General features: G+C 58.8%; 2 protein-coding genes across 10 annotated transcripts in view; both read left to right on the forward strand.

Annotated features, from left to right (window-relative positions):
- The first annotated feature begins 1,897 nt into the window (after positions 1 to 1,897).
- INAVA (innate immunity activator) lies at positions 1,898 to 21,942 on the forward strand. 8 transcript variants are annotated; one of them, XM_072831359.1, is made up of 10 exons: positions 1,898 to 2,091; positions 8,090 to 8,238; positions 9,104 to 9,228; positions 9,346 to 9,462; positions 9,622 to 9,841; positions 14,033 to 14,086; positions 14,920 to 15,130; positions 15,364 to 15,537; positions 17,347 to 17,980; positions 20,030 to 21,942. In XM_072831359.1, exons 1-10 carry the CDS (start codon positions 1,931 to 1,933, stop codon positions 20,120 to 20,122), a joined length of 1,938 nt encoding a protein of 645 aa, XP_072687460.1. In that variant the 5' UTR covers positions 1,898 to 1,930; the 3' UTR covers positions 20,123 to 21,942. The 8 variants fall into 8 exon arrangements, with proteins under 8 accessions (XP_072687460.1, XP_072687453.1, XP_072687454.1 ...); XM_072831352.1 differs by having other exon boundaries at positions 1,940 to 2,091; positions 15,367 to 15,537; XM_072831355.1 differs by lacking the exon at positions 1,898 to 2,091 and adding an exon at positions 5,333 to 5,659 and having other exon boundaries at positions 8,175 to 8,238.
- Positions 21,943 to 23,361: 1,419 nt separating this feature from the next.
- LOC140635983 (maestro heat-like repeat-containing protein family member 7) overlaps positions 23,362 to 27,905 on the forward strand; it is a 28,147-nt gene continuing 23,603 nt past the window's right edge. For both annotated transcript variants that reach the window (XM_072831360.1, XM_072831362.1), the window contains exons 1-6: positions 23,362 to 23,546; positions 25,361 to 25,425; positions 26,040 to 26,162; positions 26,283 to 26,362; positions 26,748 to 26,877; positions 27,492 to 27,578. In XM_072831360.1, the coding sequence (XP_072687461.1) occupies positions 23,453 to 23,546; positions 25,361 to 25,425; positions 26,040 to 26,162; positions 26,283 to 26,362; positions 26,748 to 26,877; positions 27,492 to 27,578 (579 nt within the window). In that variant the 5' untranslated portion in view covers positions 23,362 to 23,452. The remainder of the gene's footprint in view (positions 23,547 to 25,360; positions 25,426 to 26,039; positions 26,163 to 26,282; positions 26,363 to 26,747; positions 26,878 to 27,491; positions 27,579 to 27,905) is intronic.

Genomic DNA, 27,905 nt, shown 5'->3' on the forward strand with positions numbered 1-27,905 from the left:
TTACATGGGGCGGTAGACTCTGAGTAAAAAAGATTCTCCTCCATAATGTGGGTGGGCCTCAGCCGGTCGGTTGAAGGCCTTCTTCATATAAAGAAGAGACTGACCCCCTCCGATGAAGAAGGAATTCTGCAAGCAGGCGGCCTTTGGACTCGAACTGCAGTCTTCTCTGGGTCTCCAGCGTGTCAGGCCACCCTGCAGATTTGGGACTTATCAGTATTTCCAATAGCATGAAACAATCCCTTAGAAGAAGTCTCCTCCTCCCCCACCTCTGTCTCTCTGTCTCATGTACGTATATCCTATTGATTCTGTTTCTCTGAAGAACCTCAACTAATACAGGTAGCCTCTCTTCAGTTTCCCCATAGAAATCTTAAATCTGGGCAGCCTGCGACCCAGGGCGTGATCCTGGGGACCGGGGATTGAGTCCCTGTAGGGCTCCTTGCATGGAGCCTGCTTCTCCCTCTGCCTGTGTCTCTGCCTCTCTCACTCTCTCTGTGTCTCTCATGAATAAATAAATAAAATCTTAAAAAAAAAAAAAGGAAGAAATCTTAAATCTTAGCTAGCCCGCCCAGCTCTTCAGTGGACCTAGCTCATGTAGTGCTTTCATACAAATGAGAGAAAGTCACTGCCTCTAGGCGTGACCCGGGCATACAGTGTGGTGGGTGGAACACAAGTGAGTCCTGGGTGGACAGTGCACAACCTGGACAACCATACAGAGCTGCCCCGCTTCCTGACAAGCCTCTGCCTGCCACTTAGGCCTTGTCTTTCTTTGTTTCCACTCTTTTTCCTCCTCAGCATCCTACACTCCAAATCCCCTGCAGCTCCTAGAACCTACCGTGCTGCTTTTGTATATATCCCGTCATCACTGCCTCAGGAGCTTCCTTGTTCCCAAATTCCACCGTCTCCTCCCCTCCCGCCATCCTCTTCTCCTGTACACACTCTGCCCGGATGATTGCACCCGCTCCAAACACCTTCCAAATCCCCGGCACTGCCTTCCGCGGCTTTGCCACCCTCAGTCTGGCCCACCTTCCCTTTCCCTCTCTCTCCCTCCCTCGGCCCTGGGTTCTAGCCCTTACTTACTTCCCTGATCCTATTCCTGTTCGTTTACTCGCCTCAATGGGGGAATCATCCAGGGGAGAGTTTGAACCGCGATCCACCGTGCTCAGCACTAGTAGGTGCTCGGTACATTCCAGCACAGATGAAAGCAGGGACGCGGGTCTGCGACTGAGGATGGCTGCAGGGAAGGAGGGAGCGGGACAGTACGAGGCGCTGACCGGGAGTGGGCTGGGGCGGGGAGAATGATGGGGGGATGATGGGGGGATGATGGAGGGGGGATGATGGAGGGGGTGGGGGAAGGGGTGATGATGGAGGGGGTGGGGGATGGGGGGATGGAGAGAGTGGGGGATGGGGATAGGTGATGGAGGGGGTAGGGGGCAGGGGGGATGGATGGAGGGGATGGGGGCAGGGGGGATGGAGGGGATGGGGGATGGGGAGTGGGAAGCAGAGGGGCAGGCGGGTGGAAGGGCACCGGCTAGGGGGGGAGGGGCTGCGGGGGGCGCCCTCGCCCGCTGCTCTCATTCTTTCACCCCGGGGTCCCCGGGAAGGGATCGGCCCCCGGCCAGGCGGGAGCGCGCGGATGAAAGGCGGCCCGGGGCCGGGGAGCCCAGCCTCGTCCCGCCCGGGCGGCGGAACCCGCAGCGCCGGGGGGGTCCTGCCGCGGCCGCGCCCCCGAGCGCGGGAAGGGGGCAGCCCGGCCCCTCGGACCGGGTCCCCCGGGGACCCCGACCCCCGCCGGCGTCCGACCGCCCCGAGGTGGGGCCCCGCCCCGCCCCGTGGCTCGCAGCCCTGAGTCCCTTCCCGCCGCTTCCCCCTCCCTCCTCTGGGCCTTGGTACGCCCCAGGGGACAGATGTCTTGGGATCTTTAACATTTGGGATGCTGCAAATGCCGAAGTTAAATGAAATACCTCCCGGGAGGGAAGGCCGGGGCGAGACGCGGGGAGGGAGGAGGTGGCCCGGACCCACGGGGGCCGAAGCTGCGGGGCAGGACCGGGGGGCGCGGGGCCAGGCGGGCGGCGCCGGAGCTCCATGGGACAGGTAAGGGGGGAGCCAGGGGACGCCGCGCGGGGGACCTCGGGGGGTCAAGCTCCCGACCCCGCGGTCTCCGGCCTGCGCGGAGCGGGCCCTCCGGGGACAGGGTCCTGGACGGGGCTGGAGTCCCCGGGGCCCTCCCCAGAGCGCGCGTTCCCAGCCCGCGCCCCGGGACCGGGGACCCTCCGCGTGCCTGCGGACCCCTGCCCGGCTCCGGGAAGCCAGGAGGCAGCCGAACAAAAGGAGCAAAGTCTGGGGCCGCGGGGATGCGGAGGGCGCGGTGGGGGAGGGGCGCGTGGACGGACAAAGGGGCTTTTTAAGGAGAGCCCGGAGGTCCGGTTTCAGGGCGCATTCCAGGCTCCAGGGGACGTGCGCCCTGCTCGTCCGCGCCACCCGCGCCTGCTGGGAGTGAGCACCTTTCCCGGGGGGAGGAGACCAGCGTGGGGAAGGAAAACCGTCCCGGGCCCCTCGCCCCGAGGTCGGGCCACCCCGCTGCTTTCTGCGCTGGGGACTCGCGCGGCGACCAGCGGCTCCCCAATTCCTTACGCGGGGTCTCAGGCGAGCCCAGGGGTCCTTGGCCCGGTGCTGGTGGCAGTGCGAGGCTGGGAGCATGAGGCCCTTGGTTGAAACAACTTACAGGCTCTCCTGCATCGGAAGAAACTTAAGGAAGGGACTTAAAAAGAAAAAAAAAAAAATGCAGGAGAGGATGGCTGCACAGTGTGGAAGTTTCCTCATTTGGGGGCTTGCCCTCGGGGAGTGAAAACCCGAAAGAAATGCAGTTTTTCTCCTTTCAACAATCAGATTCCAAGGACTCTGACTCTGTTCAAGCAAAGCCCACTTCCTCCACCACCGAGTGGTGGTCTTGGTGCTGATGCTCTGGGATTTGGGGCAGGGCACTGATCAGCACCCAATCCCCCAGGCTGGCTGGGAGGGAGGCACTGAGCCCCAAAGTTCCCAGCCAGTTCTGGGGTGCCCACCTCCCTTTTGGTATTTTGAGTTGACCAGCGTGGCAGACAGTGAGCTCCAACCCATTGGATCTGGGGTTCCTGGGAGAGTTGGTTTGCTAGTCCCATCCCGAACCTTAGGTTCTGCTGGTCTGGAAATGCTGCTTGTGAATTCGAGGGAATGAGAGGCTTTTGAGAATCCCAGAGGATCAATGCAGTGAGCTGATTATTGTTTCTCTCCTCTGAGCTCAGAGATGAGGGGTTACCTGAAGGTGGGGTTCTTAACTGGGTCCTGGGCACCGAAGCATCTGTGGGTAGAATTCAGAGTTTGTAAACTTAGATGGGAAAAAAAGAATTTATTTCACAATAGCCTTTCACAAAAATTTAGCAATGCTTTCAATTACGAAGGCAAGAAAGCATAGGCCGTACCTGTGACTTTGCCATTAATAGATAGTTTTACATCACTTTGCAGTCGTAACTGCCTTGAAGTATCGTTCACATTCATCACTTCTGTGAAATTACCCACTGCTGAATCCCGTTAATAAAGAAGCACATATATTACTAAGTTTTTCTGTTTTTAGAACAACAATACAATAACAACAATATAGTTGTTTCTCTTAGTGATTCTCTTAATTTCATTTTGTGCATTAAAATACATGCTACCAGCTGGTTCTAGAAACTTCCACTACACACACCCCCCACCTGGAGCTGGGGGATGGGCAAGGTGGAGGAAGAGAACCAGTTACACCCAGTCAATCTCTCTCTGTTTGTCATTGAAAGAATGTGACAAGCCTGCTGGGGGATGGAGAGGACTAGGGGGAGGGAAGGGCTGCAGCTCTTGGGAGACCCAAAGCTGGCTCCACATCACAGGAAGGGTCTGCCCCCTGCCAGGGCCCCTCAGCCTCAGCCAGGGGAGAGAAGGAGGTGGTCAGTCTGGAAGACTCTGGGGCTAGCATTGTTTGGAAAGAGGGTGTGTACAGGAATGTGAAGGTGCGGGGGCATGGGGGGCTGTGTGTAGGGCCCGTGGGGGATGCTGGGGAGGAGGCACACAAAAGAATTGTGTCAGTGACACAGCTCTGCTCCACAGGAGATGCTGGGGGGAGCAGACTTCTTCCATCATCCCAGCCCTGGGGAATGGGGAAGGGGATGAGGTTTGGAGGTGGGGGTGGAGGTATGTAGCTGGGGCGGGTAGCAATCCAGAGCCAAGTTGAGGTGCTGAGACCCCAGGGTTAAGGGGCGCCGTGGGAGTATCGGAGAAAGGGAGGTGGTGAGATGAGGCTGTGAGGGGTGTAGTCCTTAATCTCCTGTACGTCCCGTGTTGTCCATGGCGTAGCAACAGGTGGCCTTAGCCCTTGCTTCTCCCAATGAAATGGGCTGACTTCCGAACAGTGTTTGGTTGGCCTGAGGATCCACGGGGTAGGAGACCTGGAGGCTTATTATCTGGAGAGAACAAGTTCCATTTTGGTCTCTGGTTCCTCATGATTGGGGCATGGGCTGAGATACTGGGGTCACAGTGGCTCTCCTGTGGAGCAGGGGCCAGGACTGGGGTTCAGCTTAGTGCTCCACACACCCTACTGAGGGATGGATGTAAGTAATAAATAGGCTGTGATGATCCGGGGGGAAAATGTCTAGGATGGAGAGAACACTCTTGCTTTCTTTAGGACCCTAGAGCCTTCCCGTGTGGAGTTCCATGGTTATTGCCTTGCCTGATGTTTTTGTTTTGTTTTCTTTTAAATAAGAGGTAGTTTTTTTTTTTAAGATTTTATTTATTAGAGAGCACATCTGAAAGAGAGAGAAAGAGCAGAGCAGAGGCAGAGGGAGAAACAGACTCCCCGCTGAGCAGAGAGCCCAGTGCAATGGGGGGCTCCATCCCAGGACCTTGGGATCATGACCGGAGCCCAAGGCAGACGCATAACCCACTGAGCCACCCAGGTGCCTGTTGCCTGAAGTTTTTTAAAACCTGATTCGAGAAAGACAAAACTCAGGCCTTGGTCTCCATTTCAGTGGATGGAACGAGCAAGGACCTATTGTCGTTTTGTCAACTTCTTGCTGGTATCCCCATGGATGGTGGACCCTTCCCCTATTTCTGGGGGCCTTGTGTGCCTTGATTTCTGGAGAGGGAAAGTGAGGGTCAGGAGGGCAACTGTGCACCTAACAGCTCACCATGTTGCATTAGGGTCCCTTGAGGCCATGAAGACGTGACCCCTGTTGCCTTCTTCTAGGGCTCCTCCGTGGGGAGCCCCTTTCTCCCTACTCACCCCCACTCCCCCGCCCCCGGAAGTGCAGAGGCCCAGGAGCTGCCTGCTGGCAACAACAGCCACAGCCAGATTAGTTCAGGGAAGGACTTGCTCACCTGCTCCTCCCCTCTGACTCAAGTCCTAACAAGTAACCTGGTTCCCCTGGGCCGGCAGGCAGCCTAGGAGGAAAGGCAGGCGGGCCAGCAGGCGGCCCAGAGGGAGGGGCGGCCATCGCGGCGGCAACAGCAAGTGGAGCCTGAGCCAGGTCACAGAGAGAGCAGGGGAGGCCGGCCTGTGGCCTGGGACTCCCTGCGGCGACATGCGACACCCCGCAGCCCCCTGACCTGGGAACAGGGGCTGTCTCTGGGATCCTGGACTCAACCCCAGGAGCAGGTGAGGGCAGGGCAGGGTGGAGCAGGTCTTTGGGGCAGAGGGGCAGGCTGGCACCAGGGGGCGGCGGGGAGCCCCTGCAGGAGCCGTGGCCGCCACCCCCCTTCATCACCACCGCCCCCTTCCTCCTTGTGTCCCAGCACAAGACGATGGGGGTGCTGCTGGGCCCAGATGCGGAGCCTTTGCTGTGGTCCCCAGGCCTCAGTCTCCACTGGAGAAAGGGAGAGGCCCAGGGCCTGGCTTTGGGGGCACGGCTGTGGGGGGGGTCCTCTGTGGGGGGGGTCCTCGGTGGCTCGGCCTGGGGGCTGCAGCGCTGGTCTTTCCCTCCTCCCTCTTTGCCTCTCCTTTCCTCCTCTGCCCTTCCCCCCGGACCATGTTGGGTCAGGGGTCGCCCCCAGGGCCGCAGCTGCCTCCTTCCGACAGACTCCTGGGCGGTGGGTGGAGGGGAGCTGAGCGGGGTCCCCGCGAGGGGCGGCCTCGGGGCGGGAGCGCGGTCTCCTGGCTGCGCCACGAGGAACCAGGAGGAACCAGGGGGCTGCACGGAGCCTCCCAGTCTCAGGGGTTGAGCCCGAGTCAGCCCAGCGTCAGACTGGGGCGCCCGGAACCCAGCAGTGAGCCCCGGAGGGGAGGGGGGGTGCCGGGCCCCTCACCCCCACCCCTCTGTCGGGGCCACTCCAAGCAGCAGCCAAGGAGGGAAACGGGCGAGATCGCACAGCTTCCCAAGGCAACTCCTTAGTGGTTAATAATTAATTAGCAAGTGTGACTAATTAATGGCTTCACTTGCACATTACCTCCTGGCTCCCGGCTCTGGGGGCGCTGCCGCCGCTGGGGAGGCTACAGGCTGCCCCCGGCCTGCTCCCGGCGCCCGAGGGGGACGGGACGGCCCCGCACAGGTGGCTCTCGCGCCAAGCCCCAGTCCTGGCCGTCCTGGCCTTCCAGAACACGGGCCGTCTCCCTCTTTGGCATGTTTGCAAAGACCCCGCATAAACTTTTTTTTTTTTTTTTTTTTTTTTAATCCTACCATCCATTCTCTAGACTTCCCTGGAAGATTGAAATTCCAAAGGGCAGGTACATACTGTCTTCCGGGCTGTTTTTATTGTTGTTGCTCACGGTACTCTGACGGGTACTCTGACGGGCCGTATGGTTTATGGGGTCTATAAAAGTGCTCGATGGTTCCTGCTCCTCCGGTCTCGGGAGGCAGAGGTCCTCCCGGGGACGTGGCCGTCGCAGTCCTCCCTCCCTGTCCTTGCCTCGCTTGTGCTGTTTGTCCAAAGCCTGCTCCCCGCTGCCCTTGGCTGGTGGCGGGTGTGTGTGTGTGTGTGTGTGTGTGTGTGTGTGTGTGTGTAGCCCTCTCCTCCACCCTGTGGCCCTGCGCCTGGGGAGGCAGGATAAACTCCAGACAGAAACTCAGAAGGACTTTTGGACTGTTGCTCAATGGGCTGACTCAGTGAGGAGGTGGCTGGGCTCTCCTTCCAGATCGCCCGCCGGGGCTCCACCCGCCCCTCCCCACCTCTGCTCCAGCCAACAGCTGCCAGGCCCTGGCCAGCTGGGCCCCGACCAGGGGTGTGACCAGGGGTGTGAGTGCGGTGAGATGCGAGGGGGCGAACAGCAGGTGTTGTTTGGGCGTCTGGTGCCCGGCCGGGCCAAAACACACTGAGATTATCCCTGTGCCACCCAAGTGGCCCCAGGAGGCAGGGGATGGGTGGGCTCCTTCTGTCCTCGGGCAGCGTCCGCTCTAGTTACAAACCCCCCCACTCCGCCTGTGACCCTGACACACATACACACACGCTGGGTCTCCCCTGGCTGTGGGGTCTAGGGGGTCTCAGCCGACTCCTCCTTGAGGGGTCTTCAGACATAGTGGCTTGGGAATTATTTCAGGGCTTTGGGACAGCTCTCTGGCACCTGCCTTTGGATGAATACCCTGGTCCAGAGGACAGAGCAGCAGGACCCAGTGCCCACCCCCTTCTTGAGGTGCTGTCACCCACGGGGGCAGTGGGACAGGCCTCCTGCCTCCTGGGTCCCCAGGCTGAGGACAATCAGCCCCATGGGGATGGCTGTGCCCTAAAAAGACGTCTTCCCTTTCTGCTCTCTTTCCTCCTTGCTTTGCCCTCCCACCCATTTTTCTCATCCCATTCCTTTTCATCCTCTTTCTTGCTCTTTTCCTTACCCATCTCCCCAGGCTTAGTGGTCCTGTGGCCACGGAAGGAGGCAGCGGGGGGCTAGGGTGGGCGCAGAGAGCCCCCCCGAGAACAGGTTTGCTGGTGAGGCCCACGGAGGCTTCTCTTCAGCACCTCCAACACTGAGAACCCCCCACACCTGTCCCAGAAACGGCCCTCACTTCCTCTCCCCCTGCCCTCAAGCATCTCCTCTTCCTAAGCTCTCTTTGGAACCAAGAGGTTTCACGTGCAGCCTGTTTTATCGTTCTCTTAAAAGCTGGGGAAACTGCAGGCCACCGCCACATCCTGGCTCAGGTTGGGAACCGGGTCACCCCTCCCTACTCTGTGCCCCCGCCTCCCAGAAATCCACCATGGAGAGTAAGGATGAGGTCAGCGACACCGACAGTGGCATCATCCTGCAGTCTGGTGAGTGGTTTGGGGAATCCCGCCGGTGGGCCCCAGGGCTGGGAGGCCGAGTGGCTGGAAGCTGAGTAGGGGGCAGGTGGGGTGGGTGGGGGAGGCCTCCGCTGGGGGCTAGACCCTGGAGGGGCTGCAGTTTTTCCTAGATGGCCCGGCCTGGAGGTCTGATCCTATCTGGAACAGGTCTCCGCACTTCTGGCCCTAGTGATTACTAAGAAGTAGAAAAATCTTATCTGGCTACTAGAAAGGGCCTCTCAGTGGCCTGAGTCTGTGGGCCTAGTCCTGACAGAAGAGAGGAAAGAAGCAGCACGAATGTGAGTGAGAGAGAAAGAGAGAGTGGCAGAGAAGTGGAGGAGGGGGATGAGGAGGAGGACGGGGATGACGGGAGGAGATGGGGGAGGCAGAAGAGGAAGGGAGGAGAGGGAGGCAGGAGAGGAGGAGGGGAGAGGTAGAGGAGGGAGAGGAGGAGGGGGATGAGGAGGAGGGAGAGGTAGAGGAGGGAGAGGAGGAGAGGAGGGGGAGGAGGAGGGGGAGGAGGGAAGGAGGAAGGGGAGGAGGGGGATGAGGAGGGGGAGGAGGAGGGGGAGGTGGAAGATGAGGAGGGGAACAGGGAGGAGGAGGAAGAGGAGGAGGGGGAGGGGGAGGAGGGGGGCGAGGAGAGGAGGGGGAGGAGGGGGAGGAGGGGGAGGAGGGCCGGCGAGGTGCTGGCGGCGGGGCTGCCCTCCCCTGGCCCGGCGGGCGGCGCGAGGCTGTGCCCGGGCGAGTGTGCAGCTGCCGCGGCGCCCGGGACCGCAAGGGGGCGTGTGGGGGCGTCGCGCCCGGAGCCGGAGCGCCCGCGAGCCGCCCCCCTGCCGCCCCCTGCCGCCCCCAGGCCCCGACAGCCCGGTGTCCCCGCTGAAGGAGCTGGCGCCCGCGGGCCGCGAGCAGCAGAGGGCCCTGGAGGCGCGGCTGGAGGCGCGGCTGGAGGAGCTGAGGAGGCTGTGCCTCAGGGAGGCGGTGAGGGCTGGGGGGGGCGCTGGGCTGGGGGGAGCCCGCTCCCTGCGGGGCTGGGCCGGCGGTGGGCGGGCAGGGGTGCGGGCGGCGAGCCGGCGGGCTGACGCGGCCTCCCCGCAGGAGCTGACGGGGCTGCTGCCCGCGGAGTACCCCCTCAGGCCCGGGGAGAAGGCGCCCAGGGTGCGGCGCAGGGTCGGGGCGGCCTACAGGCTGGACGAGCGGGCCCTGCGCGGAGAGGTGAGGCGGGCAGAGGCGCGGCGCGGCCTGCGGGGCGGCTCCTGAGGCCCGGCCGCTCCGCCCCGAGGCCGGCCGCCCCCCCCCGGGCACCCCCAGGAGGGCGGGGCGGGGCGGGGGGGGGCGCGCGGGTGCTCCGGCGCCTGACCCCGCGCCCCGCAGGACCCGCTGGGCGGCCTGGAGCGCGAGCTGGCGGTGCAGCGGCAGATCGCGGCGGCGGCGCGGCGGCTGTGCGGCGAGGACCACCTGAGCAGGCAGGCGCGGCGGCAGCGGAAGCACGCGGTGCAGCGCGAGGAGGAGAAGCTGAGGGCGCTGCAGCGCTGCCTGCGGGAGCGGAGGCGCTCGGCCGGGGCGGCCCCCGCCGCGCGGGCCCTGGGCCGAGGTGAGCCGCCGCCGCCCCCTCCCGTGGCTCCCGCGTCCTCCTCGAACCCGGGAAGGGCCGCCCCTGAGGCGCCGCGCCGCGCTCCCGCAGGTGCCCCGGGCCTCAGCTTGGGCCTCAGCTGCAGAAGCCGGGCCCCTCCGGCGCGGGGTCGGGGGGAGGCGCTGCCCGCCGCCTCGGCGCCCAGGCCTACTGGGGGACGCTTAGCTGCAGACCGGCACCCCCTGCCCTACCGTGACCCCAGCCTCCCCCCGTGGCCCGGGGACCTGGGGCCGCAGCGTGCGGGGAGTGCTCCCTGCCCAGGACCCGCCGCTGCCGGACACCCTCGCAGCCCGGTCACCCTCCAGCAAGCGGTTCTGAGCCCTTGGGTGCGCTCACGCTGTTCTCAGACCCAAGCCCAGCTGCTTAGGTGGCCTGGCAGCCTCCCTTCCGGTTCCCAGGGCATCGTGCCCATGGCTGGCCCCGACCCACGCCTCTCGTGGGGCCCGACCTCCCGGGGTGGGGAGCGGTGGCCTGGGACAGGGCAGGATGCCCAGGCTCGGGTGGGCTCGGGGGATGGTTTCCTTCCCCCCACCCCAGGTTCCTACCCCTGCACCTTACGCTGCCTTTTCCCTGAGGCTGCTCTCCTCCCTTGGTTGGGGATGCTCGAATGTAGGGTCCCCCGTGCCTTGGACAAGGGGACGCGTTCAGCACAGGTCTCAGGAGTCCCCGCCGCCACAGGTTGTCTCTAATGTAGAGGGGTAGGGTGTGACCAGACCGCCTGCCAGGTCACCTCCAGCAGAGGCAGAGGGCCAGGGAGGAGGTGCCTCCCCGTGACAGCTGATCCAATAAACAGGGGAAGGTGCCCCCGCCCGACCCAGGCTCTGATGGCAACACTTCTCTGGGTCGACTGGCTCTGGCTCTGGCTCTGGCTTGGCCGGCTGCAAGACAGCACTTCCGGGCTCCAAGACCCAGATGGGAAAGTTCTCCGTCCTCCCTCTACTCTGACTGGGTCCCAGGACTTGACCCCTACGCCCCCTCCCCGCCCCCTTGAAAGGAAGCTATGGACCTGGGCACAGACAGTCCCTGAGGGCTCACTTGCTCTGCTGGGGGCGGGGGGGCTGGCAGGGGAGGGAGAGGGCCCGTCCCTATTTGTCTCAGCCCCTTCTGCATTCCCCTCCAGCTGGAAATGCTCAGGCCTGCAGGTGGTGGGGTGGGGGGCGGTGGGGGGTGTTCCTCTGCGGCTGCCACTGCCACCAATGACGCTTCTTGCGGGGGCTGAGAGCAGGTCAGCACACGCCTGGGGCTTTGGTTAACCCTCTGGGGGGAGGCAGGAGGTTCTGAAACCTTCTCGGGGTGCTCAGCTCAGGTGAACACAGAGCTGTAGAGAAGAAACATGGTGTAGCGTGGCCTTTCGCCCTCCAGACCAGAGCGAAAGACCCTGCGCTCCCCACCTTCAAACCCTGCCTTGACCGTGGGGCCTGAGGTCTGGGGCTCTGATGTCCCTCCTTGGGAGCCTAGCAGGCGGCGGCTCTAGCAAGTGGTTCCATCCCTGTGGCATCCCTGCCCAGCGAGCTTCCCCTGGAAGGAGGAAGTAGGAAGGGATTAATAATTAGTAGCTGAAAGGTGTTTTGAATTAAAAAGAAAAAAAGCAAACAAGAAAGAAAGAATAAAAAGAAAAAGAAAAGAGAAAAAGCCACCCTGCCCCCTTGGTCTCCACACAAGGCTTATTCGATTTAGAATAATTACTAATTATGCAAGGTGGGAGTAATTAGTACCCTGCAGGTGGCAGGAGCAGGCAGGTGCTAAACTAATTTATCACAGTGAACTTAAGGAGAAATTCCCCTCAACACACACCTGATTGTCGTAGGTGCTCAGGATGCGTTTGTTGACTGACAACACCTGCCCTGAGCAATGCTGTCTACTAGAATGTCTTCTTTTTTTCTTTTAAGAGATTTACTTATTCATGAGAGACACAGAGAGAGGCAGAGACACAGGCAGGGGGAGAAGCAGGCTCCATGCAGGGACCCCGATGTGGGACTTGATCCCAGGACCCTGGGATCATGACCTGAGCCGAAGGCAGGAGCTCAACCACTGAGCCACCCAGGCGCCCCTCTACTAGAATTTCTGTGATGAGGGAAATGTTCTGGATCTGTGCTGTCCAATGCGGTAGGCCCTAGAGGCCACTGAGCATTTAAAATGTGCCTGGTGTGACTTAATTTTATTTACCTTTAATTAGCATAACCCCATGCAGCTAGTGGTGACCTGTTGGATACTGCGGCCTTCGAGAATGCTCTGTTTGTGAGGATGATCTCTGTAGTCCCTCCCCACTGGGCAGTCCTGCTGCCACTGCTGACCGAGGGCAGGGCGAGGTTGACCCGGTCCGGGGTTGGGGCAGTGAGGCTGAGACAGGGAGCAGCTGTCGGAACGGCTTGTTTGGCTCCACCCATGCCTTACCTCCTCGAAGGCAGGGGTCTCCAGATGACCCTCACCACATTGTACTTTTTTGGGCCAAAGAATCTGGCCAAGGATCTGCTTGTTTTTTATGAAGCTTAGGGATGAAGGGAGATGATGTCTTTCTTCCCAGACCAGACTGTCAAACCAAAACCCATGACTCTAACCCCAGCTGTATCACTGGGCCATGATAGGAACAGTCCCACCATGTCTTCAACATGACATCTGTGGGAAATAAACTCTTTTCTTTATGCTCCAGGGTTTTGGAAAAGATCAGAGGCAGAGAACCAGAATTCAATAAAAGGGTGTCTCCTCATTTGAACCCCAAAGCAGAGGCTAGCATGGGAGGCTGGCTACTTGGGGGTTGGCCCCGCTCCGTGGGCAGTATGCCCTACCGGGTTTAAGAACTATTCTGGGTAGAGTTTTTATTTCATGTAAGTTATGGAGCAAAGGTTGACAAGCTTTTGTCAGAGCTTTTTGTAGAGGCTCAGAGAGTAAATATTCTATGGGCTCCGTGGGCTATAAGTCCCTGTCAGAACCACTCAACTCGGCCATTGTGGCTCAAAGGCAGCCAGACAGTATGTAAACAAATCTGTGCCTGTGTCTCAATAAAACTTTATTTATAAAAAGTTGGCTAACTGGATTTGACCCAAGGGCCTGTAGTTTGCCATTCCCTGTTATAAAGGATTTGGAATTATTTACTTTCTTAGAACTTTCTGGATAATGATGCATCCGATGTTAGCTAACTGGAGAGCCGATAAATGGTAGTGGTGACGAGCCAGACTCTGGTCAGACCATCTGAGTTTGAATCCTGACTCAATCACCTTTTGGTGGATTGACTGGACTCCCGTTACTCAATTCCTCCAGACCTTGCTTTTCTTAGCTATTACATGATGATAATAGTATTTACTTACGGGATGGTTAGGACGATCACATGAATTAATGTATGTAAAGTACTTAGAAATGTATTAGCACGATAGAAATTTTAGCTATTGTTAATGTCCCCTCATCATTGTGATCAACCGTCGTCGTCGAAAATACTTAGTGAATTCCGTCCAGGTCACATTACGAGTATTCTCAAGGTCTGAAGGTTTCAGTTTGTTCAGGGGCAACGGCAAATAGGAGCTCCCTCGGATTTCTTGGGATTTCATACAGCACTGCTGCTGTATGGCGCATAAACGTCATACTCCCATTGCCCTCGGGTCACCTGTCCTATCACCACCTGAAGAACCTTCCTTATCTAGCCAGCCCAATGTGAATTGGTCCCACAGCCCTACAGCTTCAATTCCCACTTTGCACCACTTTTGGTGCTGGTAATGCAGGACTTCTCAGATTTGGGGTCCTTGAATTGAGTTGTATTTATAATCTCAGAAGCCTAGAAAAGTTAGGAAAATCATTTTTATCCCAAGGACCTTCCAAAACAACACTTTGCCTTTCCCTTCCACTGCCAGGAAGCCCTGCCAGAGGAAGCTGTGGCTTTTTTGAAAGATGGAGAAACTGAGGCCCAGACCATTGAAATCATTTACTCAAGGTTGCACAGCTAGTGGCAGAGCCAGGATTAAAATCAGGCTTCCTGTCTTCTTGCTCCTAACTTTATTTTTCTACTTCCAAGTAAATAATTCATATCCAATATAGTATTTAGTACATAGCTGGTATTTCCTGATAAGGGATGCTATCAGGAAGGGGGTGGGGTCAATCCTGTTAGCCCAGATCTGTGGATTGATTTTCCTCACCTCCTTCTCTCCCCTTTGACTTTCCCAGAGCTCAGTGCCTCAGATGACAGCTCCCTCTCCGATGGGCTACTCCTGGAGGAAGGTGAGAGGGGTCGTTTGGGGACTATTGTCAGGGCTGGGCTCCTGTTGGAAGACAGTGGGGGTGGGGGGGCTTTGGCAGAGTTCACTAGTGAGGACTTCAAAGGGGGAATGGAGAGTCCGTGAACTAGTGAAGGCAGGGGTGCCGGGCGGGCTCAGGGTTTCCACTCCTACTTGATACTCATTACTCTGTGCCCCTGTGAGTGTTCATTTGAGGGTGGGAATGTGCTGACCCTCACCCATTCTGTAAGTTCAATCATTTTGGCGGGGGAGGAAAAGGTGAATTCTAGGAGAGCCTATGGGGTCGGGGGGTGGTCCCTGCCTTCACCCTGGGACATTATCTTGATACGCACCTGACCCTAAGAGCCATCTGGCTGCAATCGTTGCCCTTTTTGGATGGAGAGTAGCACACAGATTAAAAACCCTGTTTATAAACCTTAAGGATGCTCAGGGTCAAGATGGACCAAGAGGGTAGTACAGTCCTGCCTAGGGGAGGGACCAGGTCAGTAAGGGAATAATAGCACACATGGGCACAGCATGAACAAGAAAAACTGGTAAGCAGAAAGTTAGCTGCAGACGTGGTAGGAGGAGCAAAGATTAGAGGGTGGAATAATGGGAGTGAAGGAGAGTCCATCTGGGGAGGCTTCTTGAAGGAGGCAGGTGTAAAACAGAGCCGTGAGGGAGGAAGTCTCAAAGGAGCAGAAAACGTTTTTGAGCCTCTGAGCCTGGAGCTGCCAGACAAGCAGCCACGGCAGGGAGAGCAAGGCAGGGCCACGGAGGTTCTTGTTGGGCCAATTTTCCAGCCACTGCCTTCACCGAGTTCTTCTTACCCTGCAGAGGAATCCCAAGTGCCAAAACCGCCCCCAGAGTCCCCAGCTCCACCTTCCCGGCCTCTTCCACCCCAGAGCCTCGAGGGGTTGCAGCCAGCAGGATCTGAGGCTGGGGGCCTGGAGCGGGCTCCCATCCAGAACAGCCCCTGGAAGGAGACCAGCCTGGACCACCCCTATGAGAAGCCCAGAAAGTCTTCCGAACCCAATAGCGAGTCCAGGTCCGGGCGGGGAGGAAGGAGGGCGGGCGGGATGGAAGGAGGGCCGGGAGTAGGTGGGGAAGGGGTGCGAGAAGGGTAAGGCATGGGAGACGGCCTCTCTCCCTAACTGTGATGGTGGGAGGAGTGGGTTTTGGGGTCCCCTTCCACTGTGCCCCCTTCCTCCGCACAGCTTCCAACTTGGCCCCCTCAGTGGAGGCGTTCTTGCCGCCAACCCGTCTCTAATCCTTTTGCAGCAGCCCAGCCACTACACCCCAGGATGGGCCCAGTACCTCCAGCCTGTGGCTGCTGGAGCCTGCTTCCTACCACGTGGTTCCCATCCGCAGTGTTCCTGGCCAGCGGCAGGGCCGCACTAGTGCCCCAGCCACCCCCGAGATGCAGGGGAGGAGGGGCCAGTCGCAGTCTCTGAGGTAAGAGGTGCAGGGCGAGGAGGGACCCACTATGGAGAGCTTATATGTGGAGGGTGGTGGCTTCTAGGGTATAGGTGGGACCATGGGTGATGTGTGGCTCGTGTTGTGGCTTCTCCCAAGGATCTCTTCTTGGGGCACCTCTCAATAGAGGCCGTGCCACACAATCAGCAAAACCAGAGGCAAGTCATTCGCGAAGCAAGCTGTTTTCTGCACAGAGCAATTCATGCTTTCTCCCCCTAGCCATACTCTCTTAGGGCGAGAGAATGTCAAAACTTTTGTAATTGTTTAAGATTGTTTTGTTACTGGTCACTGGCAGTGGATGTTCACTTTCTCACCTGACGTGCAGTCAGTTCTCATCATCTGCAGTAGTTTTATGTCCATAAAGTCACTGTAAACACTGAATTTGCAATACTGAACCACTGCTCCTAGGGAGAATGTAGGGTTAGGCTCCTGAGAGCTTCTGGTCACACATTTTTGTCGACTGATCAATACATAACTTTGTTTTATGTTTCTATTAAAGACTCCTTATTTAATATATATTATTGACTCCTTAGCATTGAACTCCAATAGCACCACAACGCATGCCTGAATAAGGCTCATCTAATACGTGTATTCTACAGAGGGCACATCGTAGCCTTCCTGGACTTCCAGACACACTTCTGCACTATGCTAAGGGCTTATTTTATTTTATTTTATTTTTTTTAAGGGGTCATTTTAAACAGTAAAGTCACTAAGGAGAAGCACAAAAATACAAAACGCTAAGTAGATTGTGGAGAGGACACTCATTTATAGTATGAAAGCCAAACAAGAGGTCAGAGCATCGCTGTGTCCGCTCTCAGCTGAGATCGTGCTATTGGGCATCTCAAAGTTTTCACCATTCTGCACATCCACAAATGACCACCAGTGTTGTGAGTGTTGATTTGAGGTTACAAATACATTCTAGCTGTGGCTGATTTTGCAAACACAGAATCTGCAAATAATGAGAATCGGTTGTATGTTGACTTTCCAGGCATTTTACCAATATTCTTGGTGATGGTCTCCGGGCCAGAGATACGACAGGAAAGCCCCGGGCACTCTTGCTGGGCTCTTCTGTCAGTTTAAATTTGCTTGTCAGGCAGCACCGGATGGACAGGGTGCAGCTTGGAACCACTGCTCCCAGGTCAACAAGGAATTTTATATTTTACATACTTCCAGGGCTGTTTTACAAACAGTGCTTTGTGCAGATCTGGGCAGACACGGCTCCCCCTGGGAGCACATTATCAGTGAGGGCTGGACTTCCGCCCCGGGGGGCCTGGGTTGCTGTCCCTGCAGAGGGGCAACCCAACCTGCAGGTAGCACCCTGTATTAGTTTGGTAGCGCTCCGGTAACAAGGACCACAGAGTGGGTGGAGGCTGGCCGTCTCCAAGATCTGGGTAGGGCTGGTTTTTTCTAAGGCTGCTCCTTGGCTTGTGGATGGCGGCCCATCTGGTTGCTTTGAGGGTCTGTACCACGCGACTTTACAGGTGCCGCCTAGAGGCCGGCCCCTGTCTGCGTGAGCAGGATGTGTGTCCCCAAGGGGGCACACTTGCCACAGACCACAGAAGTGTGAATGCAGCACGAGGGACTTGCTGCAAGGCACCTGAGGCCAGGAGGGTCTGGGTGTTTGCCTTGGGGAGGTCTGACCCCAGACCCGGCCTGGGAGCCACGCCTCCTCTGCTGGGGCCTCAGCGGTTCATCTTCGCGCCGCCCCGAGGCCCAGGGGATGAGCCTCGGCCCCCCCAGACGCCCCCCAGACGCCCTGACTCCGTGCCTCTCCCCCCCCCCCCCCAGGACGGACTCCTTCCGGGCGGGTCCCGAGGGCCGAGGTCGCAGCGCCTTCCCCCGCCGCCGCCCCACCCACTACACGGTGACGGTGCCGGACTCCTGCTTCCCCGCCGCCAAGCCCCCGCTGCCGCACCCCGCCTACCACTCCTGCTCCGAGGACAGCGGCTCCGACGTCTCCAGCATCTCGCACCCCACGTCCCCGGGCAGCAGCAGCCCCGACATCTCCTTCCTGCGGCCCCTGTCCCCGCCCCGCCGCCCGCCGCCCCCGCCCCGCGGGGCCTGGGCCGCGCTCCACCTGCAGCCGCCGCCCGCGCCCTTCCCCGCCGCGCGCTACGTGCTGGTGGCCGAGGGGCCCCTCCCGCCGCCCGCGCTGGGCCCGGCCTACGACGGGGAGCCGCTGCGCTGGCAGCGCCCGGGGGCCTCCCGCAGCCGCCCGGGGCGCTCGCCGTCGCTCAGGGACAGCCCCGCGGGCCGTGCGCTCAGCAGGGCCGCCGTCTCCGAGGAGCTCAAGTCCTGGCACGAGCGCGCGCGCCTCCGCAGCGGCCGCCCGCACTCGCTCGACCGCCAGGGCGCCTTCCGCGTGCGCAGCCTGCCCCCCGGGAGGGAGGGCTGCGGCCGCGCCCCGGGGCCCCGGATGCAGGTAGGACGCAGGGGGGACTCGGGGTCACGGGGAGCTCGGGGGGCTTGGGGGTCACGGGGCCTCGGGGGTCGCGGGGGGCTCGGGGTCGGTCGCAGGGGCTCAGGGGGTCTCGGGGAGCTCGGGTTCACCGGGAGCTCGAGGGGCTCGGGGGTCACAAGGAGCTCGGGGGTCACAGGGAGCTCGGGGGACTCGGGGGTCACAGGGAGTTCAGGGGGCTCAGGGGTCACCGAGAGCTCGGGGGGCTCGGGGGTCACCGGGAGCTCAAGGGGCTTGGGAGTCACAGGGACCTGGGGAACTTGGGGGTCACGGGGAGCTCGAGGGGTTCAGGGGTCACGGGGAACTCAGGGGACTTGGGGGTCATAGGGAGCTTGGGGGTCTGAGGGGCTTGGGGGTAATAGCTCAGGGGTCATGGGGGCTCAGGGGTCACAGGAGCTCGGGGGCTTGGTGGGGCTCGGGGCTCACAGAGGGCTCAGGGGCTCACAGGAGGGCTTGGGAGGCTTGGGGTTGCAGGGGCTCAGGGGTCACAGGGAGCTCAGGAGGCTTGGGGGGCTCAGGGCCCACAGGGGTGTTCAGGGGGCTCGGGGGTGATGGAACTTGGGGGACTTGGGGGCCTCGAGGCTCACAGGAGGGCTTGGGAGGCTTGGGAGTCATGGGGGCTTGGGGGTCACAGGGAGCTCAGGGAGCTTGGGGAGCTCAGGGAACTCAGGGGGGCCTGGAGACTCAGGGGTCATGAGGGGGTTCGGGGAGCTCAGGAGGCTCGGGGGGCCCAGGGCCCTCAGCTGGGGAAAGGGCTGCAATTCCAGCAGCTCCCAGAGCACAGGGCCAGGAGGCCAGCAGGGAGGTGGCAGCCCGATCCAGCGCTGAAACCGTTTCCTCCTGGCGTTGGGAGGCCCTTGTGACCCCCCGGGCCACCTCCTGACTTTGCCTCGGCTCAGGGGCGAGCACCCAGGTACTGGGCTGGAGGTAGTAACCCTGGGCGGAGCAGAGGCGTTTTTCCTTAACCGCTCCACAGGCGATCGGCAAAGCAGATAAGCCTCAATTTGTAATCACAAATCCAATCTGAATTAACTCCCAAATTTCCTGACTTGAAGGCTCAGGACAAAGAGAGTCTGAAAACATGTTTGCAGACGCCAGGACCTGCGATTGCCCGTGGGTCCGTGTCCTTTTGGGGCAGCCCTGCACACCTCAGGGCAGAGAAGCCCCGTGGCTGGTGGCTAAGGGCAGGGACTCTGGAAGTTAGGCTAGGGGGTTCAGGTCTCAGCCCTGTGACTTGGACGTGATAATGACCGGACAACTGTCCATCTCAGGGGGCCACGAACTTTAAATGAGTTCTTATGTGCAGAATGATCGGAGTAGCGTGTGGAAAGGGCTCGTAAGTGGTACTGTGGTCGGCCAGGGACCAGAGGATGAGATAGAGCACTCTGACGAGAGGTGAGGGTGTCTGCTCTGGTTTCGATGACTCAGGTTTTCATTCTGGAAGTGGGGGTAACACACAATTCCTGTCCTCTTTCCCCCTGGTACGGAGGGCTCTGCAGGGGGCGCGCTCCAGAAGTCACCAACAGGCTGCTTCTTTGAGGCCCGAGATTCCGAGTCGGCCCAGCTGCACATCCCTCCCCCACCCGCCAGTTCTCTGGGCTGCAGCTGGCATCCTGGCCTGGCATCCTGGCCTGACAGCAGCCTGGCCCTGGTCCCAGGCCACACCCTCCAGCTGATGTGCTTTTGTTATTCCCTTCCTGCCAGCTTGGACCTGTCCTAGCCCAGGCCCAGCCCATCCCAACCTGTCCGACAGGGAGGGCGACAAGAAAGTGAGCCCAGGAGAGGCGGGGAGGAGGAGGTCGGGGTGCTTGTCACACCCCAGAGAAAGCTGGGGTGGGAAATAGATAAAGAGTGATCAGTCACTGGGGGACGTAGAACCTCCGGGGGCCGGGGCCGGGACTGAGTGGCTGGGGGCGTGTCCTGAAGGGACAGGGATGGTGTGCCTGCGTTTGCTGTCTGGACATTTCTACCTGGTTTGCTCACAGATCTCTCCTTTCTTCCTGACTCCGGCAGGTGGCCACAGTGTATGTGCCCCGGAGATCACCCGAAGGGGCCCCCGTGCAAGTCTTTGTGCCTGAGAAGGGCGAGATCAGCAGCCAGGTGTAACCAAGGCCAGTGTCACCGTGTGCCCCAAATGCCTTGGCCCAGTTGCCGGAAAAGACTGATCCACAGCGGGGCTGGCGCTGAGCCCTCCCACCTTGAGTGCCTTCTTCAGCTCCTTTACCCCCATCGCAGGTCGATGAGCCGTGGCTGAGCCTTCCCCCCCCCCCCTTTTTTTTAATGGTTTTTGTTCAGAATCCCTGGCATTAGGATTTATATTTTGTGATTTGTCCTCAAGATCCCTATAATATGATGATGCTTTATTCCCCAGAGGTTGGTCTACTAGACTTGAGGCCTTGCCTGTCTGATGGCATTTGTCTCCTTCTGCAAGACAGGTGGCAGGGGACGCATGAGGAAGAGGGGGCCACATTGAGCTTCCTCACAGACTCTACCCTCTGGTTCAGAGAACATCCCCAGAGAACAGCACCTGTCTCCCTGCAGCTGGAGGCATGCTAGTGTGGCTCCCCCGCCCCCAGTTTCCCAGAGAGCTGGGTGCTGTCGGGGTGCCTGGGGAGGGAACGAATCTCCTTCCCCCTTTGTAATGTGCTCTGTGATGCACACAGGAAGTGGTATGGCAAAGATCATACATCCTGGTGGAGTGTTGTCTTCCTGGAGGGACCCCACTATTTTTCTCACCCCGTAACCCCCACACACACATATGTAGGGGTCCCAGTCACTCACCATATGCCTTCTGTGCCTTCTGGGCTCCTGCAACCACTCAGACCTCTGAGCCTTGAAAGTGAGGCTTCACCAGATTGTAGCATTCGGCAGCCCGGGCTAGGGGCTGGCCTGTGCTAGCCCTCGTTTGGTGGAGGGCAGCTCACGCTCTGACCACTTTCTCTGGGCATCGGGAAGGCTTGCAACCCCACCTTTTTCATTATAGTCCTAAAAGCAACACCTTCCAGATAATTTTGGAAAGGCACCATGTTTGTGGCATGTTCACATGGGAGGAGGTAGGGGTCACTGCCCCTTCTACTCCTTACCCAGCTTTGCTTCTGCTATGAGACTGGATTTCCTTGAAACGGGGCAAGTCCTTATTTTTACAACCAGGGGAATACTCACGCTTAAGGGTGTTCACTAATGGTCCCATCCGCTGAGACTTGAGCAGGCCTGGAAACTGGTTGTGCTCAGACCATCCCATAGTCCCTGGGTTCTCATCCTAGAGCCCTTTTGCCCTCAGATCCCCTGCTCCCAGGACAATGCACCGAGCAGAGGCGAGGGAGGTCTAGGGAGGGCTGAGTTCTGGTTCTGCCCCTGCAGAACCCTTTCCCCTCCAGGGCCCTGGACTTGGACAGAGACTACGAGAACAGCTTAAACCTCCGAGAACACGATGCCTGACCCTGGTGAAACACAGTTCTCCCCACTGGACAGAAGGCCGTGTCGCCAACTGCACGAGGTTGCCGAGGGGGCGATGTAGGTGGCCTGTCAGGAATGTGGGGAAAGAGAAGAGAGCCTGAGAGGCAGCACCTGTATTTCTGTCACTGCGCTCTTCCCACATCCTGCAGCTCCCCCACTTTTGGGGTGGACTGTGGCCCCGTTAACTTTCCGATGTCCTCCTCTGGATTCTGTTCTTTCGTTTTGTCTCTAAGCCCCTTTCACGGGTGTATGGGCAGCTCCCCTCCCCGTGTCCTCCCGGGAGCCCAGAGCTCCCCTAGGCTGAGCCAGGAGACATCCGAGCACCCCACACACATGAGCGTCCTTTATGTTAACTTATTGGTCCTGGGCAATGCCTGGTACAGTTGCAGGGGCTGCCTCCTAGGCTGCGAGGCTGGAGCTGTGGGGGTGCGGTGCCAAGTATATCAATAAAGTCTGTGCCTTGTGATGGATCGAGGTGATGACAAGGGTTCTTTTGTGCCAAGTTTCTGAGCAGAGGTTCTGCCCAAGACGCCTGCCTGGAATGGCTGGGTCCTGGGGCGCGTGGGGTGGCCGGGGTGGTGGAGGGGGGCCTCCAGGTTCTCTACCTCCCTGACAGGGCTCAATGAGGAGCAGCCCCTGCTGGAGGGCATGCGGGGGGCTCTGGGAGCCCCTTTCTGGGTGGCGGGGGGGGGGGGGTGTGCTGCAGCTTCAGGAGTCCCCAAGGCCTCCGCCGGGCTTGGTGAGGGTCCCCCTCGGGGAAGCTGGGGCTCTTGCCCGCCCAGGTGGAGGTTCCGGTGGGAAGCAGCGCTTCCCGCGAAGCGGAAACTGGGGAGCGTGGGGTGGCGAGGAGGGCGCGCCCCCCCAGGTCGCCCCCTGCACCCTGGCGGGCCCTGGGGCACAGGCTGGAGCGGGGGCCGCCTGGCGCACTTCCCCGCCTGGCCTGCAGGGGCCGCTGCGGGGCCCGCGAGCACAGCGCCCCCGGAGGCCACAGCGCCCGGGAGGCCGAGCGGCGTCGGGGCGCCCAGGGCGGCAGGTGAGGGCGGGCGGGCGGACGGACAGACGGGGCAGGTGGCTGTGGGCGGGGGCGGGGGCGGGGGCGGGGAGGGCTCCGGGGACACTGGGAATCTGTGGGCTTCGGAGGCTTGGCTTTCTTAGGCCTGATGGGCGTGGGGGGCCGCATGGGGGGGCGCAGGTGGAGGGAGGGCGACTCCAGCGGTCCCTGGAGGAGACCGCCCGCACCTGGCCGCGGACCTTCGCCTTCGCTGAACTGCCCACAACGGGGTGCTTGACCCTGTGCTGCAGGCGGCTTACTGCCCTCCCCCAGTGGGGGGTGACCCACCCAGGGCACCACCTGGCGGCGGAGGAAGCCCCCCAGCACAGGATGGCAGAGATGGGCTAGCGCGGGGAGACAGAGGGGAGGGGTGCCCAGGCTCTTCGAAGACAGCCAACAACGGGGTACACGGGTTGGGCCCGGGGTGCAGGGCGGCGAGGGAGCTGGCTCAGGCCGTGGCCTCCTTCCTGGTCCACAGGCAGGCGTTCCCGGGCTGTGTCTGGGAGGGGCAGACATGGGGGGGCTCTTTGCTCCCTTACCACAGGCCAGACCCCGACTGTGGACTGGGGAATGGGAACAGAAGCCTCCACCACAGCTTTCTAGGCTTTAGCGACGAGTCGCCCAGAGGCCTTTCGGGTCAGAGGCAGAGGACGGACCCGTGGGCGCTTGGCTCTGCATTTCAGACAGTGGCGAGGCCTCCGGGAGACCCGTAGGCAGGTCGCGGTGACCCGGGGTCCCGTATCTTCCCGTGAGGAGGGAGAGGGAAGCCGATGGTGGGAGCGGGCGCTGGTGCGGCTCAGCCGTCCGTCTTCTCATGAACGGCCCCCCTCCTGCAGCCTGGGCCGGGGGAGACGGGCTTCCCTAGGACGGAGCGTCGGGCCCGACCGGCTAGCCGGCCTCATCACAAGCTGCAGGCTACTGCCCCGAGGATGCAGATGAATCCACATCCTCGAAAGCAAAAGTCCAACAGAACGACTTTTTCGCAATCGACTGGCCAGTTCCCTTCGAATCCTAACTTACACGGTGAGCAGCTGGCCTTGGACCGGGCTGTGTTTCAATTCACTGCAGTCCCAGAGGGGATGGCGTGGCCCGGCGCCGGCGTGAGGTGTCACCTAACGGGCACGAGTCTGTCCGCCTCTGGCTGCCCCCTTCACAGCTCCGGGCTCTGTTCCCTGTCCGTTTTCAGACCTGCCTCCACGAGGAGCCTGGAGCTGGGGAGGGAAGAAGACACTGGGGCCTCGTTTTAAGGCTCACGGGGTCCACGGCTGTTCAGGGGGGCCAGCTCCCACGGCCCTGCCGTGTTCCATTGCCACGCCTCTCTGTTCTCAACTGGAACAGCCAGCGTGATCTTGTTAAACAGCAGTCAGACCACGCTGCTCTTTTATCCGGAGCGTGCTTTATCAGAGCCAAAGGCCAAGTCCTGACAGTAGTCTTTGCTTTGGGCCTCGCAAGGCCCTCCCGATCCATCCCGTTACTGCCCTCCTTGTGTCTCGTACACTTCTCCCCGCTTCTCTGTCGCTCCAGGTGCACACTCCTTGCTGTTCCATGAACATGCAGGCGTGATCCTGCCTCCGGGCCTTTGCACTGGGTGTTCCTTTGGCCTAGAATGATCTTTCCCTCGGTATCTGTATAGTTTGGGCCTCGCTTGAGGTAATGGCCCTTGAAGACTATTCAAATTTAGTTAATGAGATTTTCTCTGACCTCCTGCGTGTATATGCGAACCTGTATGAACAAACGCAAAAAAAGAAGACCTTTAGAACAGTAGTAACAGTAGTTTCTACGAAGGAACCACTTGGTAGCTCTGTCTGTAAGCTCTGCTTAGGAGAGTGCCTTTTACACAGAAGGTGCTCGATAAATGTATGCCACAGAGTGAATTTATTGATTTTTCCCTGTTATGGGTCAGGGATTATCCTAATTTTTCACACGAATGAATGAATTGAAACCTCATGATAATACTACATACCGTGATTGTCATCCCCATGTTAGGATGACAAAACTGAAGCGGGGACGTTTAATCTGCTCAAGGTTGTTCCTGACACGCATTCATTCATTCAATCATCACAACAGCAACAGGTACTAGCGTCTCCGTCATTGTACAGATGGGGAAACAAAAGTTGAGTGAGTTTGCTTTGCGGAAGCTCCCAGGGCCAAGAAAGTAGAAGAGCCGAGCTTGGAACTCAGGCAGTTTGATTTTAACAGCTGTGCGGTGGCCCCAAGCCCCACCCCAGAGCACCCTGTTGGTCCAACAGCGTCAAGGGGCCTGAACTCAGGTCTCGTTGCTTCCGTGGCTTCTGGCCTTCACGTTGCTACCACCTCCAGCCTCTTGATTCGTCCCTTCCTCACACCCGTTTGGGTGGACAGGCTCTGTTCTTAGCATTACTCCCCAGCTTCTGTGCCTTCACCTGAGTCCCTACTCAAGGAGGCTTTCCCAGAGGCCCCATCCCGGCCCCAAGTGACAAGGAAGCTCCCAAGGCCCACTTGAGGTTTCAGGTCCATTCACATTCAGGATTTCAAAGCCTGTCTAGGACAGCTCCAATACTTTGTGGCCACTGGGGGTGACTTAAAAGTCTCTCTCTTTACAACTGCGCCTCCATCCCTGGCCGTTCCTGACACAGAAGGGCTCTTACCTGAGTCCCCACGTGACTGCTTCTCCACTAAGGCTTCAGAGATCCGCACTAGGCCATAGGCCTGGAGAAGCTGGTTCTTGAGCTGGGACACCCACCCAGGCTCTCATGGTTTCTGAGCCTTCTTGGGAGAAGGTAGGGGGAAGGTGGGCCCTGCTTTCCTGTTCCATCTGAGATAATCAGCCAAACGCCTCCCGACTACATCCCTTGCAGGATTGCGCCAGTCAGAAAGAGATGCCTACGAACTCATTGCGGAATTTCTAGATCAAGGACAAGGGGTAAGGAAATTCTCTGAACCTTTTAGAGAGTTGATGAGGAAACTAGGAAAGAATGACAATGTCCTTGGTTTCTGAATTCTAGCCTTGGCTTGAAAGCTACCTGAAATTCAGCATTTTATTTATTTATTTATTTATTTATTTATTTATTTATTTATATTTTTTAGAGAGAGAAAGAAGGTGGGGAGAGGAAGAGGGAGAGAGAGAATGTTAATCAGGCTCCGTGCTGAGCCTTGTGGGTCTCAATCTCACAACCCTGATATCTGAGCCGAAATTGAGTCAGACGCGTAATCAACTGAGCCACCGAAGCATCCTACCCCGAAATTCAGCCCATTTTTGCCTTCTGACCTGGACAGTCTGAGGTCAAGCCAGCAGTCAGGATCTGTACAAAAGAATCTTCCTCGTGGGCCCCTAGTTCCATTGTCCCCAGAGGCCTGTGAGGAGGCCAGAACATGGATGAGGGTCAGTGTAGGGGATGCGGGAACTGTGCTGAGGACATCGAGCGAGCTAATCCGTCTGGCTGCTCTGAGGTCTGGGGTGGCTGTGAGGCGCGGGGTACGGGGGGCAGTCTGCAGGTGCCTGGCTCACGAGCAGGTTGTTTCTGTGTTCTTTCCTAGTCCGAGTTGGAAAAGCTGAAGTTCCTGAGGGCCGTGGAAACCTTGAGCAGCGCTGTTCACGCCCAGCCAAATGGCAATATGAATGATTATTTTTCCAAAGCCATTCTGGCCAGGAAAATTGAGGTGAGGAAGACCCAAGCTCTCGGGGAGTTGGTCATCCAGGAATGAGGATGACCAAGTCCCAGAGCCAAGAGCTGGCATCTCTCTTTGAGGGAAATTCTTGTTTCTTCCTGGCTCTTCTAGGTATTAATCCTTGAAGAAATCACCGAGGCCTTGGTCAGCAATGTGCGTCCGCAAGCCATGCTCTGCATCGTGGCTCTGAGGTTCCTTCCTTGCTTTTACCTTCTCTGAGCCCCTGGGTCTCTGATGCTGAGGACGTTTGGGTTGAGAGGAAGGGCAAGATCTGCAGGCTTCAGTTTTGGGCTTGGGTGGCAGGGCCCCATGACTGCAACCTCCTCTACCAGCATCCAGGGGTGGTAGAGGTATCCCCAATTTCACTATTAGAAGCCTGTTAGGACACCTGGTGTAGGTAGGGAAGGCTCCCTAAGAAGCCAGGGGCCTCTTTTCCGGGCAAGGAGGCCATTGAAAAGTGTTTCCTGTGGCTCAAAAAGGACAGCAAAGCAGGTTCTATGGTTGGGTCCTAGAAGCATAAGCCAGCCTGTCACTACTATCCTCCAGTGCTCTCTTGTCACTCCTCCTCCTCACCAGCCAGGTGAATCCACCGTTCTACTTATCCCAGAAACTGGACCTGGTAAATGCCTGCATCTCTAGCATATTCTCTCTGCCACTTATCATGCCCAGTCTAGACCGAAAGGAGAGCGCTAGTCTCTACCTCCAGGTAATCACCACCATCGCCTCCTGGTAGAGGTCTCCATGGGAGGGATTTGTCTTCAGAGGCTTCCTCTGTCTTCTTAGCTCCTGGGCCCTCCCCCTGTCCTCCCTGACCCCTCCTTCGTGAGCTCACAGCCTCGTGGTCCTCGTGCTGCCTAGGAGTAACCCCGCTGCCTCATTGTCACCCGTCTCCCTAGGGAATGGCTCATGCTCCCGCATTGCCTATGTCTTCTCTCGCTGAGGCTCTCATTTCTCTAGTTCCACAGCAGATTCGGATTTGTACTGCCAAATCTGAAGAACTTTCACCTTTAAAAATAGAACTTTCCTTAATCTAGCAGAATGAATCCCTAATGGTGAGAATCTCATGGGGATTACATGTGTTGGGGAGACTGCCCAAGGCCTACATTTTACTCTTTGGGCCCCAATTTGGGCCAGCCCTGGTCTGGTCTTCAGGGAGGTCAAGGAAGATCAGCACTTGGGAAGCTCAGAGTGTGGCGGCAGGGCCGGGCCCTGCGTTCCTTGCTCCTGAGGAGGGGTCTGAGGAACATGGGGGGTACCCCAAGGAGCCAGGCCGGCGGCTGTTGGTCCTCCTACACTCCACGCCTCCTCCTTGCTCATCAGACGATCCAAGCCTTAGATGACATGTTACAAGCTCTCGTGATGGAGGATATGGAACCCAATATGCCCATACTGCAGAACTTCCTGGAGGTAGGTGGCTGTAGAAGTCAGGGAAACTGAAGCCCTGCGTTAAATCTGGTCTTCCTGGAGGAAAGACAAGGACTCTTAGGATAGTCTGGGGGCCTTTCCAGCCCAGAGGCCATCGGCTCTCAAACCTCCGTGAGCATCACGATGACTTGGAGGCCACTCCCTGCATTGCCCTCTCTCTGTCTTTAAGAGCCTTCCAAATATTCTTAGTTACGATCCATCTTCATCTCTTTGTGGGTGACTTTGAATAGCCCAGAATCACTTGAAACCAACTTTTTTTTTTTAAGATTTTATTTATTTATTTATTCATGAGAGATACACAGAGGGAGA

Source organism: Canis lupus, chromosome 6 (genome assembly GCF_048164855.1).
Source record: "Canis lupus baileyi chromosome 6, mCanLup2.hap1, whole genome shotgun sequence".
NCBI lineage: Eukaryota > Metazoa > Chordata > Mammalia > Carnivora > Canidae > Canis > Canis lupus.

What these genes read in the sequence shown, in the direction of transcription:
- INAVA (XM_072831359.1), top strand. Translation starts at nt 1,931, where the DNA reads ATGCTGCAAATGCCGAAGTTAAATGAAATACCTCCCGGGAGGGAAGGC. An exon ending in CGCGCGGGCCCTGGGCCGAG is followed by an intron (nt 9,842 to 14,032) that starts GTGAGCCGCCGC and finishes TGACTTTCCCAG; the next exon opens with AGCTCAGTGCCTCAGATGAC. An exon ending in GAACCCAATAGCGAGTCCAG is followed by an intron (nt 15,131 to 15,363) that starts GTCCGGGCGGGG and finishes ATCCTTTTGCAG; the next exon opens with CAGCCCAGCCACTACACCCC.